The sequence below is a fragment of the Oncorhynchus gorbuscha genome, linkage group LG08 (assembly GCF_021184085.1).
Source record: "Oncorhynchus gorbuscha isolate QuinsamMale2020 ecotype Even-year linkage group LG08, OgorEven_v1.0, whole genome shotgun sequence".
Lineage (NCBI taxonomy): Eukaryota > Metazoa > Chordata > Actinopteri > Salmoniformes > Salmonidae > Oncorhynchus > Oncorhynchus gorbuscha.
This window is the reverse complement of record NC_060180.1, coordinates 64,558,301-64,575,815: the sequence shown is the minus strand read 5'-3', so window position 1 is coordinate 64,575,815 and position 17,515 is coordinate 64,558,301. Positions and strand designations below refer to the sequence as shown.

The window sequence follows — 17,515 nt, the reverse complement described above, 5'->3', positions numbered from 1 at the left end:
CTCTCTTTCTTGGTCAAATAGCTCTTACACAGCCTGGAGGTGTGTTGGGTCATTGTCCTGTTGAAAAACAAATTATAGTCCCACTAAGTGCAAACCAGATGGGATGGCGTATTGCTGCAGAATGCTGTGGTAGCCATGCTGGTTAAGTGTGCCTTGAATTACAAATAAATCACTGACAGTGTCACCAGCAAAGCACCCCCAGACCATCACACCTCCTCCTCCATGCTTCACGGTGGGAACCACACATGCTGAGATAATCTGTTCACCTACTCTGTGCCTCACAAAGACACGAAATTTGGACTCATCAGTCCAAAGAACAGATTTCCACTGGTCTAATGTTCACTGCTCAAGTTTCTTGGCCCAAGCAAGTCTTTTCTTCTTATTGGTGTCTTTTAGTATTGGTTTCTTTGCAGCAATTCGACCATGAAGGCCTGATTCATGCAGTCTCCTCTGAACAGTTGATGTTGAGATGTGTCTGTTACTTGAACTCTGTGAAGCATTTATTTGGGCTGCAATTTCTGAGGCTGGTAACTCTAATGAACTTATCCTCTGCAGTTGAGGTTACTCTGGGTGTTCTGTTCCTGTTGCGGTCCTTATGAGAGCCAGCTTCATCATAGCGCTTGATGGTTTTTGCGACTGCTCTTGAAGAAACTTTCAAAGTTCTTGAAATTTTCCTGATTGACTGAACTTAATGTGTTAAAGTAATGATGGACTGTCATTTCTCTTTTCTTATTTGAGCTGTTCTTGCCATAATATGGACTTGGTATTTTACCAAATAGGGCTATCTTCTGTATACCACCCCAACTTTGTTACAATACTGATGGGCTCAAACACATTAAGAAGGAAAGAAATGTCCACAAATGAACTTTTAACAAGACACACCTATTAATTGAAATGCATTCCCGGTGAATACCTCATGAAACTGGTTGAGAGAATGCCAAGACTGTGCAGAGAGTGTGCATCAAGGCAAAGGCTGGCTGTTTTGAAGAATCTGATATATAACATATATTTTGATTTGTTTAACCCTTTTTGGTTACTGCATGAATCCATGTTTGTTATTTCATAGTTTTTATGTCTTCACTATTATTCTACAATGTAGAAAATAGTCAAAATAAAGAAAAACCCTGGAATGAATAGGTGGGTCCAAACTGAGTTTGAATTTGGTTTTCCCACCTTCCCTAAATTAGGTCTATTTTCAGTGTACACGCTAGCAGCCTCAAGTCAGTTTGGTTGTCTGAGAGTGTGCCTGGGTCTGGATCATAGAGATAGAGCACTAGAGAGGAATTATGGTTTGGGGACTTATGATTTCAGCCTCTTTATAGTTGTATCTCTATGGTCCTGATGCTGTAAAGGTGACAGCGGAGAGGAGAGGAGAAGAGAGGAGAGGTCAGGAGCAGTGTGAGCCCTCAAACCTGGACAGTGCCACTCCCAGATGGGTACTACGAACATGATGTTCCCTGGAAAAGGAGAATATCTCAGTCTCTCACATCCTTCTGTGAATCTGGGTCGGAGTGTTAGTGGAGTGGTATGTTGTTAGCTCTGATTGTGTTGATTCATGTCATGCAGTGAATCAAAAGGAGGCTTTTATTCAGACGAAACACTGTACTGTAGTTCCACCGTAATGGCTGTGGTGGTGGTTACACTGGTCTCAATGGACTGTATCCATGCACAACTCATTATTCTGTGGAAATCTCCCATTGACAACAATGAGTTGTATGGATTCTACCCTAAATTACACTTTAGGAAACTGAGGAGAGATGGCATTGTTTTTTCTTTGATTGAATGCAATACATGCAACTGTGACACATCTAATACCAGGATAGAACCTGACCCAGGCAGGGTATACCCATTTACACGATGGATCTCTGGTCCCAGCCTCATCTCCCATTGCTGTCCCAATGTGTAGTCTCTGTGAAAACTAGCACACACTACAGCTCTCCAGGACCCGATTCTCAAGTTCACCATTCTTTGAGGTGTATGTCTAACAAGACTAGATTAGATAGACTGTTTTACTCCAACAGGGTTATTGAACAAATTTCTATAAAAAGTGTAATGGGAGATTTACCAACTGGTGGAGAGACATGATTAAAAGTACTTCTTTATATCCTGAGTTGTGCTCTGTTCATGTGTTCCAGTGGTTAGTCTCTCCCTTCCTCACTCACTCATCTCTCTCTCTCCTTCCCTCCCTGAGCTACAGAGGGCAGACGGGCCTGTTTTATTTAATAACTTACTCAGGCCTCTGATCCACAGTTAATGATGGAGCCAGAAGCCCTCTCGGTAAAAAACACACTCTGGTGGCCCCCAAGCATCACTACACTCAGCTCTATTTGATCACCACAAGTGCCAGTCGCACTGCAGAGCCTGGGAGGGCCATAGGAGGCAAGGCGACTGGCAGCCGTGGAGCTGGCATGGCGCGCGGGAGCCATGAAAGTGCCAACCTGCTGTCCCCTGGGGGTCACAGAGGCGCCTGAGCCGTGCCAGTGGACATCAGAGGTACCAGACAGGGAGGAAGTCATTAAGAAAGAGAGAGAGGGAAACAAACAGAGAGATAGAAATGAAAGGAGGTGGGGATGGAGAGAGAAAGAGAGAGGGAGGAAGGAAGAAAGGAAGAAAAAGAGAGAGAGGCTAGCAGAGATGGCAAGCTGTGGAGTATCTGATGTCATTTTGGCCTGTCCGCTCCACTCGTCCTTGTTTTCCCGCTGATCACACAGAGCTGGATCCAGTTTCAGATCACTCTGTATAACACTGCACTGTGATCAGAGGATGAATGGGGAAGCATTTTAAGAGTCCATGTATACAGCACACTGACAAATGGTATGAGAGATGTACTTTGAATAGAATTAACTAAGTTCAGTGGGTTGGAGAATAATTCTGGCAACAGCAACTTTGTGGGTTCAATTTCCGCATGGGCCATGTGTAATAACTGTGCCTTTTGACCTGCAGGTTGTGCGGTCAGGGGATGGGGATTAGATGTCACTGACCGTTGCGGTCGATGGCAAAGGGCGTGTTGGAGGTGACGATGTCATAGTTGCAGATCTGGCTGTACTGCGGAGAACAGTCCTGGTCCCAGGCCTCTACCTGCAGGATGCTGTCATAGATCTTCCCTTCCATTGCTGAAGCGTGGTACATAGGCTCCCGGAACACAGGAGAGAACTCATTTACGTCATCCACCTGGATGTGAACCACTGCCCTGGAGAGAGAGAGAGCGAGAAAGAGGCAGTAAGACCGATATCTTTGATACTCTTTCTTCCAACATGACAAAATAAGTACTAATGATTACAAAATACACAACGTCTTCAAACCCCTACTAAGCTCTCAAAAACAGAAACAACAAACCATAACATACAATACAAATCCGCTCATAATCTCGTTACCAGCTGAGAGAACGAGAGAGAGAGAAACATGAGAGCAGTCCAGACAAAGTCAAATCCTGCCTGTCACGGATAGTTGTACTGTAAAAAAGGTTGGTAGTGATGCCATTTCTTGGCCCCGGAGCAAATGAGAGATATCCTCACTACATCTAGGTTGGTAGTGATGCCATTTTTTGGCCCCGGAGCAAATGAGAGATGTCCTCACTACATCTAGGTTGGTAGTGATGCCATTTTTTGGCCCCGGAGCAAATGAGAGATGTCCTCACTACATCTAGGTTGGTAGTGATGCCATTTTTTGGCCCCGGAGCAAATGAGAGATGTCCTCACTACATCTAGGTTGGTAGTGATGCCATTTTTTGGCCCCGGAGCAAATGAGAGATGTCCTCACTACATCTAGGTTGGTAGTGATGCCATTTTTTGGCCCCGGAGCAAATGAGAGATGTCCTCACTACATCTAGGTTGGTTCAGGGCCTCTTCTTTGATTTATGTAAAACAATCCCCAAACAACACTAAACATAACAAGTTATATTTTCAATATCTTAGTATTATTTAAATAAAGTCCTGACAATGACCTTGTGTGACAAGAAGCGATGGTGGGTCTGTTGCTGTAGCATGTCTTCCTAATTAAGGACATTCACTTAATGAGACCTACTTAGAATGTCCTGCAGTGATGCACGCACACACACACACACACACACACACACACACACACACACACACACACACACACACACACACACACACACACACACACACACACACACACACACACACACACACACACACACACACACACACACACACACACACACACACACACACACAACCATCTCTCTATGTTAAGTGACATTCATCAAAGAAGCCCAAGCTGTGAAATCCCTCCCTCTCTCTCAGTATCCGCCTTAGTCGTTGCCCTAGACAACAGCTTTCAATAGCACTTCATCAGAGCAGGGATGTAAGGCTTGATTTGCAGTTGTCCACAACTGTCTGGCTCATAAGGATCCTTCAGGCCCTTATTAATTAAAAACATCCCACGAGCTGAACATTGAGGAAGTCTCAGCTGTGACTAGGTATTGCACAGTGGATGTGATCTGTCACTGTCTACGACCATAGTTTTGAGAACAACTGTAGGACCCACATACTGTACACGTGACATGGGCATGTAGGGACATATCAGTTTGCTTGTGCAATGCATCATGTTTTACAAAAATCGATCTCACACACACATATTACACAAAGATACAGGCGCACACACACACCCTCCGACATTCCCTCCAACACACATACACACACACACCCTCCGACATTACCTCCAACACACATACACACACACACCCTCCGACATTACCTCCAACACACACTCAAAACCCTCCGACCTTCCCTCCAACACACACAGCAACCCCCGTACCCAACACACACACACACCAACCACCGTACCCGACACACACACACACCAACCCCCCGACATTCCCTCCAACACACACACACACCAACCCCGTACCCGACACACACCAACCCCCAACATTCCCTCCAACACACACACACACACCAACCCCCGTACCCGACACACACCAACCCCCCAACATTCCCTCCAACACACACACACACCAACCCCCGTACCCGACACACCCTTCCTTACTTATGTGACTTCTTCCAGCTGGCTCCACTGGCCTCCGCCCCACAGTCGTAAGCCTGGATGATGAAGGTGTACTCCTTCTGGGTCTCACAGTCCACCGGGCCCTTGGCCCTCAGGACCCCTTCCCCTGACGTCCTGTTCAGGACCACCGCCTCGAACGGGGCCTCCTGCCCGTGGATCTTAAATGCACAGATCTCCCCTGAACAAGAGGAGGAGGAGGAGATGGAAGAGGAGGAGGAGGAGGACATGAGGGGTAGAGAGGAAACAAGGTAGAGAGAAAGGATTCAAAGTGTGTCAACCTATTTACAGATCAGACCTGGAAATGTCTCTGCATGCCGCCACTCTAAAGACTGTTGTTGAGGACATTGTGTATGTTTCAAGAGGTAGTGGCAAAAAAACAGCTGAGCTGCTAAGAGACTGAAACAGTGTTCTGCAGTTGTAATTGCCTCAGTTCTGCAGTTGTAATTGCCTCAGTTCTGCAGTTGTAATTGCCTCGGTGGCATGTCGTGCCAGGCCAGACAGGGAGAAGGAAATGCAATTTGTGTTTGCTTAGTTTTTCGATATTCCTCTCTCCAGGCCACCTTCCAGAAAACTTTGTTTTCTAATGAAGTTTTCATGGTCTCCAATAGGAGATATACGAGAGTTCAAGCTGGTTTTCTAGCTCAGCTTTTAAAAGCACAAGTGGTGTGATAATCAAGTTCAACTGAAGTTGAATTGTCTGCTGGACATGAGTAATTTTATACAATCGTTTGTTGTAAAAAAAATAGTTTTACCTTGTTGAATGAGTCAGATTGAAGTTGTCATATGTAAGCACGACCTCCCTTATGACACAGAGTGTAGTTGTGACACAGAGTGTGTGTTTGCCTTGTCAGGGTCTCTGGTTCAAGCCTTGCTACTGACTGCTTCCCACATTCACTACACTGGTGTCAGAAGTGGGATTGACAAACCGTTTCCTACCATTGGTGGCACAGCAAGAGTTGTGTGATTGTCTTTTAAGAGAAACACTGGAGAACACTTTCTTGGTGATGGGGTAGGGTGGTAAACCTCGTGCATTGGACCAACACTTGGTGATCTTGTAAGACTTCCAAACCTCTTGGTGTAGTAGGTTCACAAATCCCTCCAATCCTCCCTACAATATCCTTAACTTGTTCAGAGGCAATGTAATATTGGGCAATACACATTGTTCATGAACTTTTGAGACATCACCTCATATTTGAGTCAGTCCCACTGCTGAACACAATGATCTTTGTCAGCATATCTCAGTGACAGAAATGAAGTAGGGGCCTGACACCAGGTGTACCAGGTGTAGTCAAGAAGGAAATAAGTACAGATATGCTACGCCAACTCACAAATTGACATTTTGTTTTGCTCTTTTTGCTTTTTTTAACAGGTTTCTGATTCTAGAACTGTCTCTATCTTTCTGTGAGTGTTCTTTTTAGGGATTTGGGGAAATGGCCTTAAGGGAAAAGCCTCGCGCCCCTGACCCCGTGACAGCCGACCTAAATCCCAGCAGGACGTCAGGAACAAAAAGTGCCAGGGTTATCCCTTGTGTGCACAAGCCCAACTGCCAAGCTCTGATAAGCCAAACATATTCTCTCTCTCTTTCTCTCTCCCTCCATTTTTCATCCCTCGCTTTTTCTCTCTCATTTTTTATTTTTTAGAACTCCTTCCACCCGTTCAGTTCTCTCTCCATCCGTAATGGTGAAATAACTATTTACCCTCTGCGGTCCGCATGTCCGCGCTGCTGCCTGGGCTTGCGGTTTAAATTTCCCCTCTATATTTCAATGCCTTATCGAAATGAAACGGCCACCACAATAGGCGGCGAGGTGCACAGAGGGAGAAAATAATAAGCCAAACACGGTGGGCGGCGTGCGAGGGGAAAGATAAGCACATCAAGGCTCTGCACACCCAGCGTCGTCCAAATATTTAGTTAGATGGAGAGGGAGGAAGACAATATGACAATAACAGAAACAATCATACACTATATATAAAATACACAAATGTACAGAGTACTTGGAATAAAATAAAAACATTTTCACTTAGTAGTTTGGTTCTGATGCACAGCCGTTGTCCGCTCCATCTGGTTGGGCACAAATATATGTTTCTGGTTAAGGGCAAGGAGCCAGGAGCCAGGGTCAGGGAACGTATCGATGGTCAATGGAAATGGTAAAGACAGACAGATTTCAGGGAACAAGTTTCTTATCATGTCAGCATAAGAGCACCTTGAATCTCTCTTGAACAGCAATTAGATTGCCTCTCACAAGCACTGCTGGGAGATGAGCTCTAATAGTCAGCTATTTATCTGAATCTCACATTGTTGGGCCTGATCTCTTTGGCAGATATCTTACAGGAAGTGGATGTTTTCACAGTAAATGTGAAACAGTGCTATAGTTTGGTGGGAAGTGTGAGAGTCAGCTAAAATTATTCAGAGAAAAGTTAATTCAATTGAGCATATTGAATCTCTAATGAACAATTTGAGCTGGAAAAGTGCATTGCTTTCTCTGTGCCAGGTGTTGTCCACGCTCACCTCCAATTGAACCTCTGAAATGTCAAAACCTAGTCGTACTCCTCTGCAATGTGTTTTGCAAAGATCAGGTTACGGTACTTTGGATGTTCTTTCACAGACATCAAAACACATTGATTCATTGTAATTGATACAATTCCATCCACTTCATTATTATGAGCCGTCCTCCTCTCACTAGCCTCCTGTGCCATCTACTGAAGAAGTGACCTTACTTACTCAATATTTGCACCAGTCTGTGCCCAAGTTAGCATCTGCCATTAGGACTCTGAACACACAAAGCTTAAGTGACAAGTAAAACAAAACTGAAGCTGTCTTTATTTTCATTTTGAACTCAAGTCTAGTTCCTCCTCTTTGAAAGTGTTTCTGTTTAATCCCTGAAAGTTGGTGCAATAAACCCTGAGCCCATCTGGCCTTCTAAGGCCGTGTTTACACAGGCAGCCCAATTCACATTTACATTTAAGTCATTTAGCAGACGCTCTTATCCAGAGCGACTTACAATTCTGAGATTTTTCACTAATTGGTCTTTTGTCCAATGAAAAGTCCTGATGTGACCAATTAGTGAAAAAAGATATGGGCTGCCTGTGCAAACACAGCCTATGGGCATCTATCTAGGACAGTGACCCCCAAAATCATCCCCTTTCCCTACTTAGAAACAGATGACCTCATCCACCATGTTAGTTATCCTCCTTTTAATCAAATGTCACGTTCAATTCCCTCTCATGGTGTGTGTTTTGTCTCATCATGATGATGTTGGTGTAGTGTGTGTGTGTGTGTGTGGCTGATTAAAAAGTGGGTCTCTCTTGGCGGCCCTATCGGGAGGCTTATAGTTGATTTTCTGATTCTCTCGCCTCTCAGCTAGTGATCTAGCGCTCTCAGAAGAACCCTCGCCCCATTTCTTTAATTACTCACTGGATTATGACTCTCGTTGCTAATGACCTGCTGCTAGCGCTTACACACTCACAAACCAGTGATCTGACACAGAGGTGGGAGAATGAGGAAGAGGAAGATTAAGAGGTTAAGGGTTTTCTCTGAGCTCGTCTTTAGCTTTCTATTGATTTGTGATATGTTTTTCTGTGTCTGGATAACGAGCCCAATGAAGGATGGACTACTAGCGGATTGCTAGTGGATAGGTCAAACTTACACATTACAGTTGCTAGTTGCTATGGGAGTTAACTTCTTCGAGATAGGGGGCGCTCTTTTAATTTTTGGATAAAAAACGTTCCCGTTTTAAACAAGATATTTTGTCACGAAAAGATGCTCGACTATGCACGTAATTGACAGCTTTGGAAAGAAAAAACTCTGACGTTTATTATCTGTGAGTGCCCCAGAACTAATGCTACAGGCAAAACCAAGATTAAGTTTCATACAGGAAATGCCCCAGATTCTGAAGGCCCTGTGTTCCAATGTCTCCTTATATGGCTGTGAATGCGCCAGGAATGAGCCTGCCCTTTCTGTCGTTTCTCCAAGGTGTCTGCAGCATTGTGACAAATTTGTAGGCATATCATTGGAAGATTGACCATAAGAGACTACATTTACCAGGTGTCCGCCCGGTGTCCTGTGTCGAAATTATTGCGTAATCTGTAGGTCCATGCGCGTTCCATTTCTTCAGAAGAGAAAGTCAACTGCCACGAAGGATTTATCTTTGATAGATATATGAAAAACACCTTGAGGATTGATTCTAAACATCGTTTGCCATGTTTCTGTCAATATTATGTAGTTAATTTGGAAAAAAAGTTTGTGTTTTAATGACTTAATTTTCTTTTTTTTTCTTACCCAAACGTGATGAAGAAAACGGAGCGATTTGTCAACACAAATAATCTTTTAGTAAAAACTGAACATTTGCTATCTAACTGATGATAGCAAATGAGTCTCCTCATTGAAAACATCTGAAGTTCTTCAAAGGTAAATTATTTTATTTGAATACTTTCCTGGTTTTTGTGAAAATGTTGCCTGCTGAATGCTAACGCTAAATGCTACGCTAGCTATCAATAGCTATCAATACTGTTACACAAATGCTTGTTTTGCTATGGTTGAGAAGCATATTTTTGAAAATCTGAGATGACAGTGTTGTTAACAAAAGGCTAAGCTTGAGAGCTAGCATATTGATTTCATTTCATTTGCGATTTTCATTAATAGTTAACGTTGCGTTATGGTAATGGTCTTGAGGCTGTAGTCACGATCCCGGATGGCTCAACGCAAGAAGTTATTAAGACAGGTTAGATTTTGAATTGAAGTGTTAGGACTGCGTGGCCAAACACGACTCCAACACATTAAGTTTGATGACGACACAACAGTGGTAGGCCTGATCACTGACATGAGACGGCCTATAGGGAGGAGGTCAGAGGACTGGCAGTGTGGTGCGAGGACAACAACATCACCCTCAATGTCAGCAAGACAAAGGAGCTGATCGTGGACTACAGGAAAAGGCAGACCGAACAGGTCCCCATTAACATCGACGGCGCTGTAGTGGAACGGGTCGAGAGTTTCAAGTTCCTTGGTGTCCACATCACCAACGATCTATCATGGTCCAAACACACCAGGACAGTTGTAGAGAGAGGACGACAAAACCTTTTCCCCCTCAGGAGACTGAAAAGATTTTACATGGGCCCCCAGATCCTCAAAAGGTTGTACAGCTGCACCATCGAGAGCATCCTGACCGGTTGCATCACCGCCTGGTATGGCAACTGCTCGGAATCAGAGGCGCTACAGAGGCGCTACTGAGGGTAGTGCGTACGGCCCAGTACATCACCGGGGCCAAGCTTCCTGCAGTCCAGGACCTATATAATAGGCGGTGTCAGAGGAAAACCCATAAAATTGTCAGAGACTCCAGTCACCAAAGTCATAAACTGTTATCTCTGCTACCGCACGGCAAGCAGTACCGGAGCACCAAGTCTTGGTCCAAAAGTCTCCTTAACAGCTTCTACCCTCCAAGCCATAAGACTGTTGAACAATTAATGAAATGGCCACGGGACTATTTACATTGACCCTCCCCCATTTGTTATGTACACCTCTGCTACCCGCTGTTTATTATCTATGTATAATCACTTCATCCCCAGCTACAAATTACCTCTAACCTGTACCCCCGCACACTAACTTGGTACCGGTACCCCTGTATATAGCCTCTTTATTGTGTTACTTGTCATTATTTTTGACTTTAGTTTATTTAGTAAATATTTTCTAAACTCTTCTTGTACTGGACTGTTGGGTAAGGGCTTGTAAGTAAGCATTTCACAGTAAGGTCTACACTTGTTGTATTTGGTGCATGTGACAAATAAAGTTGGATTTGATTTGTTTTGAATATACTCCACAACAGCCTGAATGAGCTGTAACACATACCATCCGACAGCCTAATAAAGTAATAGCAAATACACACACACTGCCTGAAAACAACACATGGATCAAGCTATGTATGTATGATCTTATGACATTTCGCATAAACAAAAAACATTTCAACAGCAGCACCTCATCCTTTCCTTTCTCACAATAACAGTAACCTACACCACCATTTCTGCAGAACCCCTCCAGTCATTCATATTGTTGTGAGGTTTTGGCTGTGGCTTCACCACCAAGGGCAGTGCTTATTGCCAGTCACGGTGGACAATTCATTACAATCCCATTGGACTCTTTCATTAAGATACCAGACCTCCTAATTGCATTTGGGAGATAGCAGAGTCAACCGTGTGACCCCTGCAGCTAATAAACCTCTCTCTCACACACACACACACACACAGTACTGTAATTCAATATCACAGACAAGATACTTTTTTTCTATCTGGGGCTTTCAGGGGATGCAATGCAATTATTGTAATTGCACCAGTCCAGTTGTAGGACTTGAATATGCAGAAGGAACTGGGGAGGTCACAGATTCCCCCAGTACTGCTGCTCATTCCGGAGTTCTACGTCACTGTCCTTCTAGGCGTCACTGAACTGTTTCATTATGCACACCTGGTTCCCATTCCCCCTGATTAGTAATTGTAAATATATATGTGCCCGCTGTTCACCATTGTTTTGTCGGTTATTGTTCCCATGTTCATTGGTCTTATGAGTACCTGTGCTTTGTTGTTTTGGCTTTCGTGCTGCGTGCATTGTGTACTCGTTATTACAGGTCTCGTCCCATGTATCGTTATTACAGGTCTCTTCCCGTGTGTCGTTATTACGGGTCTCGTCCCGTGTGTCGTTATTACGGGTCTCGTCCCGTGTGTCGTTATTACGGGTCTCTTCCCGTGTGTCGTTATTACGGGTCTCTTCCCGTGTGTCGTTATTACGGGTCTCTTCCCGTGTGTCATTATTACGGGTCTCTTCCCGTGTGTCGTTATTACGGGTCTCTTCTCGTGTGTCGTTATTACGGGTCTCTTCCCGTGTGTCGTTATTATGGGTCTCTTCCCGTGTGTCGTTATTACGGGTCTCTTCCCGTGTGTCGTTATTACGGGTCTCGTCCCGTGTGTCGTTATTACGGGTCTCGTTATTACGGGTCTCGTCCCCGTGTGTCGTTATTACGGGTCTCTTCCCCGTGTGTCGTTATTACGGGTCTCGTCCCGTGTGTCGTTATTACGGGTCTCGTCCCGTGTGTCGTTATTACGGGTCTCGTCCCGTGTGTCGTTATTACGGGTCTCGTCCCGTGTGTCGTTATTACGGGTCTCTTCCCGTGTGTCGTTATTACGGGTCTCTTCCCGTGTGTCGTTATTACGGGTCTCATCCCATGTATTGTTATTACGGGTCTCGTCCCGTGTGTTGTTATTACGGGTTGTCAGGACCCGGTTACGAACCCGGGTCTCCGGAGTGAGAAACAGTCACTTAACCAACTGAGCCACGAATAGTCGGCAGAACCCAGAAGATGAGGCAGACACAGCAGTACTTGAGACGGTGTATTTAATGAAGTAAAAAGTGAAGTTCTTCAGGAAAACATGAAACTCCACAACCTCAAAAGGAATCCTACAAGAACAAAGGTAATCCTCCAAGACAAAAAAGGTAAATCCACAAGGTGGAAGGTAAAGCACAAAAAGCCTCAAAAGATACTCAAAAAACAAAAAAAACAAGAACAAAAAAACAGAATTCCACAAGAGAGTCCACCGGGATCAACAAGAGTTCTCAGAGTACTAGGGCTGGGTGCTAACATACAAACACAGAGCAAAGAACAGAGGAAAACAAAGGGTTTAAATACAATCAGGGGAAATGAGGCACAGGTGCAAATAATAATGGGGATCAAGGGAAAACAAAAGGTCAAAAGGCACAATGGGGGCATCTAGTGACCAAAAACCGGAACAACCCTGGCCAAATCCTGACAGAACCCCCCCCCCTAGGAACGGCTCCTGACGTTCCTACCAGCTCTCTCAGGGTGGAGGGCCCTGAACTGACGAATGAGGTCAGGGTCCAGTATGTCTTTGGCAGGAACCCAGGAGCGCTCCTCGGGACCGTAGCCTTCCCAGTCCACCAGATACTGCCAGGACCGCTGCACCCGGCAGGAATCCAGTATCCGATGGACGGTATAAGCCGGCTGGCCTCCAATGACACGAGTCGGAGGGGGAGGTCTGTCTGCCGGGACAAGGGGAGAAAAAACAACAGGTTTTAATAAGGAAATGTGAAACGTGGGATTAATCTTAAGGGATCTGGGTAAGTGTAGGCGATAAGAAACTGGGTTAACTCTCCTGGCAACCTTAAAGGGACCGATGTATTTTTGGGACAGCTTGTGAGACTCCACCCGTAGTGGTAAGTCTCTTGTGGAGAGCCAGACTCTCTGGCCGGGGCGCAGGGTAGGCCCGGGACGGCGACGTCTGTTGGCTTGTTGTTGGTACCTCTGTGAGGAACGCATAAGATTAAGACGGGTCTTCCTCCACATAAGCCGACAGCGTCTGACGAACTTCAAGGCTGAAGGCACTCTGACTTCTGCCTCCTGGTCCGGGAACAATGGAGGGGCATAGCCAAACTGACACTCGTGCGGTGACATACCAGTGGAGGAGGAGCGCAAGGTGTTGTGCGCGTATTCGGCCCAAACAATGAAGGACGACCATGTGGACGGGTTGTTACGAGTCATACATCGGAGGGTGGTTTCCAGCTCTTGATTCATCCTCTCAGTTTGGCCGTTGGACTCCGGATGGTACCCTGAAGATAGACTGGCAGAAGCCCCCATGAGTTGGCAGAAGGCCTTCCAAAACCTAGAGGCGAACTGGGGACCTCTGTCAGAAACCATATCTTGAGGAATGCCGAAGACTCGGAACACATGATTAATTACCAACTCAGCCGTTTCCTTGGCAGAAGGTAACTTAGTCAGAGGGACGAACCTGGCCGCCTTTGAAAACCTGTCAATAATGACTAGGATAGTAGTATTGCCATGGTATGGAGGAAGGCCAGTAATGAAGTCCAACGAGATATGGGACCAGGGTCTGTGGGGAACAGGTAAAGGGTGAAGGAGTCCTTGCGGGCGGAGGTGAGAAGATTTGCCCTGGCAGCACACGGGGCAGGCATTGACGAAAGTGACAACGTCTTCTCTTATGGTAGGCCACCAGAACTTACGCTGGATGAACTCCAAGGTGCGACCTACGCCCGGGTGACAGGTGAGGCGAGAGGAGTGCCCCCACAGAAGGACCTGAGTCCTCACTGCCTTGGGGACAAACAACCGATTGGCAGGACCTCCTTTCGGGTCCGGTTCAATAGCTTGAGCTTGTCTCACGGTATCCTCAACTTGCCACGAGATCGGAGCCACGATCTTAGCAGCAGGAAGGACAGGCATGTCCGTGTCATCTCGAATGGCAGGAGCGTAGACTCGGGACAGGGCATCCGGTTTGAGATTCTTCGACCCGGGCCGATAGGTGAGGATAAACTGGAATCGATTGAAGAAAAGAGACCATCTAGCTTGTCTAGAGTTCAACCGCTTCGCCTGCTGGATATACTCCAGATTTTTGTGGTCCGTAAGCACTTGAAACGGGTGAGAAGCCCCCTCGAGTCAGTGTCTCCATTCCTTCAATGCCATCTTAACCGCTAGGAGTTCACGATCCCTCACATCGTAGTTCCTCTCAGCCGGGGTAAACCGGTGTGAGAAGAAAGCGCACGGATGAAGCTTCTTGTCTTCACCCCTCTGAGACAGGACAGCTCCAACACCAACCTCTGAGGCATCTACCTCCACCACAAACGGTTCATCCGTAGTCTGTAGTATCAGGATGGGAGCAGAGAGGACGTGCTGCTTGAGTCCTTGGAAGGCCGTCTCAGCTTCTCTTCCCCACAAAAACCTTGCATTGCCACCCTTGGTTAAAGCTGAGAGAGGGGCTGCCACCAAGCTGAAGTTCTTGATGAACTTGCGGTAAAAGTTAGTGAAGCCCAGGAAACGCTGAACTTCCTTAACGGATTTGGGGGTGGGCCAATCCGCTACCACCCCTACCTTCCTGGGGTCCATTTGGACTCGACCGGGTTCCACTACAAATCCCAGGAATTGTACTCTGGATGAATGGAATTCACATTTTTCCGGCTTAACGTACAGATGGCTGTCTAGGAGGCGTTTGAGTACTTGTCTGACATGCTTAGTGTGTTCTTGAAGAGAGCTCGAAAAGATGAGGATGTCATCCAAGTAAACGAACACAAATATGTTAAGCATATCCCTAAGCACATCGTTTATGAGCGCTTGGAACACCGCTGGGGCGTTGGTCAGGCCGAAGGGCATCACCAAGTATTCATAGTGACCAGTAGGCGTGTTGAAAGTGGTCTTCCACTCGTCACCAGGTCTGATCCGCACAAGATGGCATGCGTTCCGCAGGTCAAGTTTAGTGAAAACAACTGCTTCCTGGAGCAGCTCGAAGGCTGTGGCCATAAGGGGTAGCGGGTAACGGTTACGGACGGTTATGGCATTGAGTCCCCGGTAGTCGATGCAAGGACGTAATCCACCGTCTTTCTTGGCCACAAAGAAAACCCTGCTCCCGCCGGGAGGTGGATGGACGCATGAGGCCTGCTTCAAGAGCGTCCTTGATGTAGGTATCCATAGCAGCTCGTTCGGGTGGAGATAGGGAAAAGATCCGACCCCTGGGAGGGCAAGTGCCCGGAAACAGTTTGATGGGGCAATCATAAGGTCTATGGGGTGGTAGCATGGTGGCCCTCTGTTTGCTAAATACCAGTTTGAGGTCATGGTAACACTCGGGAACTCGGGTCAGGTCAATGGATTCTAAAGACTCGGGAGTAGAACTCGGGGAATTCGGGAAAATACAAGTAGCTTGGCACGTAGGACCCCACTGCTTGATAGTGCCCACAGACCAGTCGATGTGAGGGTTATGGCTGTGAAGCCAGGGGTATCCAAGGACGAGAGGGAACTCTGAACAGGAGATCAAATGAAAGTTCATCAATTCCTGGTGTTGTGAAACTGAAAGTCGCAAGGAGGTAGTGACATGAGTGACAAGTCCAGATCCCAAAAGGCTTCCATCCAATGTAGTAACCCTCATGGGGTCACTTAGAGGTTCAGAGGGAACGCCATTCTCCTTCGCCCAGACACCATCCATGAAGTTACCTGCGGCTCCAGAGTCTACCAAGGCTTGAAGGTGAAGGTTGTGGTTGTTCCAGGAAAGGGTGACTGGAATGAGCAGACGGGAGTTGGACGGATGGGAGAAGGTTATGTTTCCCGTTACATTTCTCCCCGGTCTGTACGGGACAGAGCGTTTCCCTGGAGCCCGGGACACGTGGAACGGAAATGGCCCGGTTTGCCGCAATATAGACAGCGTCACTCCCTCATCCGGCGGTCTCTCTCAGCCTGGGAGATGCGTCCAATCTGCATGGGTTCCGGTGGAGCCAGCGAGGATAAAGGTGGGGACTCGGAGCTGGGACTGATAGGGGCTAGAGGTCTACGGTTGAGTTCTCTCTCTCTCTCAGACGCTGGTCAATGCGTGAGGCCAACTTCAGGGACTCGAGATTGTCCGGTGGTTCCCGAGTGGGCAGTTCATCTTGGATAGTGTCGGAAAGGCCTTTCAGAAAGCACACCGTGAGCGCCTCGTTGTTCCAGCCACTCGCTGCTGCCACCGTGCGGAACTGGATGGCATAGTCCGTCACGCTGCGCCGACCTTGGTGGAGAGTCAGGAGCTGTTTGGCTGAGTCAGGACCACTGCTTGGGCCTTGAAACACTCGTTTGAATTCCTCAGCAAAGGCAGAGTAGCTGGCACAGCAGGAACTATGGGCATCCCACACAGCAGTAGCCCAGGCCAGGGCTTTTTCCGACAGCAGGGTGATGCTGTCGGAAAAATCTTAGATCTTAGACCGGTCGGTGGGGAACGACGAGGGTTGCGGCTCGAAGGAGAGAGAACATTGGGTGAGAAACCCTTTACAAGCACTTGGATCACCTGAGAACCGTTGGGGAGGTGGAAGACGAGGTTCAGCCAGAGGGTTAACTGCCATGGGTACGTGAATCTGAGGTACTGGGACAGGAACTGTTGCCGGGGTAAGTCGATCAGATATCTGCTTTATGGAAGTCAGCATCTCCGACAGAAGATGAGAATGTCTAGCCATTAAGGCCTCTTGCTGAACCAGGGCGGCTTCGTGGCGTTGGACAGTCTCCTGGTGGTGGGACAGCATGGCAACAAGGTCCTGGGAACTGGCTGCCTCTGGGTTCATTTTTGGCTCTGTGTTTCTGTCAGGACCCGGTTACGAACCCGGGTCTCCGGAGTGAGAAACAGTCACTTAACCAACTGAGCCACGAATAGTTGGCAGAACCCAGAAGATGAGGCAGACACAGCAGTACTTGAGACGGTGTATTTAATTAAGCAAAAAGTGAAGTTCCTCAGGAAAACATGCAAATCCACAACCCCAAAAGGAACTCCACAAGAACAAAGGTAATCCTCCAAGACAAAAAGGTAAATCCACAAGGTGGAAGGTATAGCACAAAAAGCCTAAAAAAATACTCAAAAACAAACAAACAAGAACAAAAAACAGAATTCCACAAGAGAGTCCACCGGGATCAACAAGAGTTCACAGAGTACTAGGGCTGGGTGCTAACATACAAACACAGAGCAAAGAACA

At 46.7% G+C, this 17,515-nt stretch overlaps 1 protein-coding gene across 1 annotated transcript in view; it reads right to left on the bottom strand.

Annotated features, from left to right (window-relative positions):
* Positions 1–17,515, bottom strand: part of LOC124041997 (calsyntenin-2-like) — a 168,142-nt gene that overhangs the window by 66,548 nt on the left and 84,079 nt on the right. Inside the window, exons 3-4 of the mRNA XM_046360244.1 lie at positions 5,011–5,206; positions 2,982–3,190 (exon numbers count right to left, since the gene is read on the bottom strand). Coding sequence (XP_046216200.1) covers positions 2,982–3,190; positions 5,011–5,206 — 405 coding nt within the window. The remainder of the gene's footprint in view (positions 1–2,981; positions 3,191–5,010; positions 5,207–17,515) is intronic.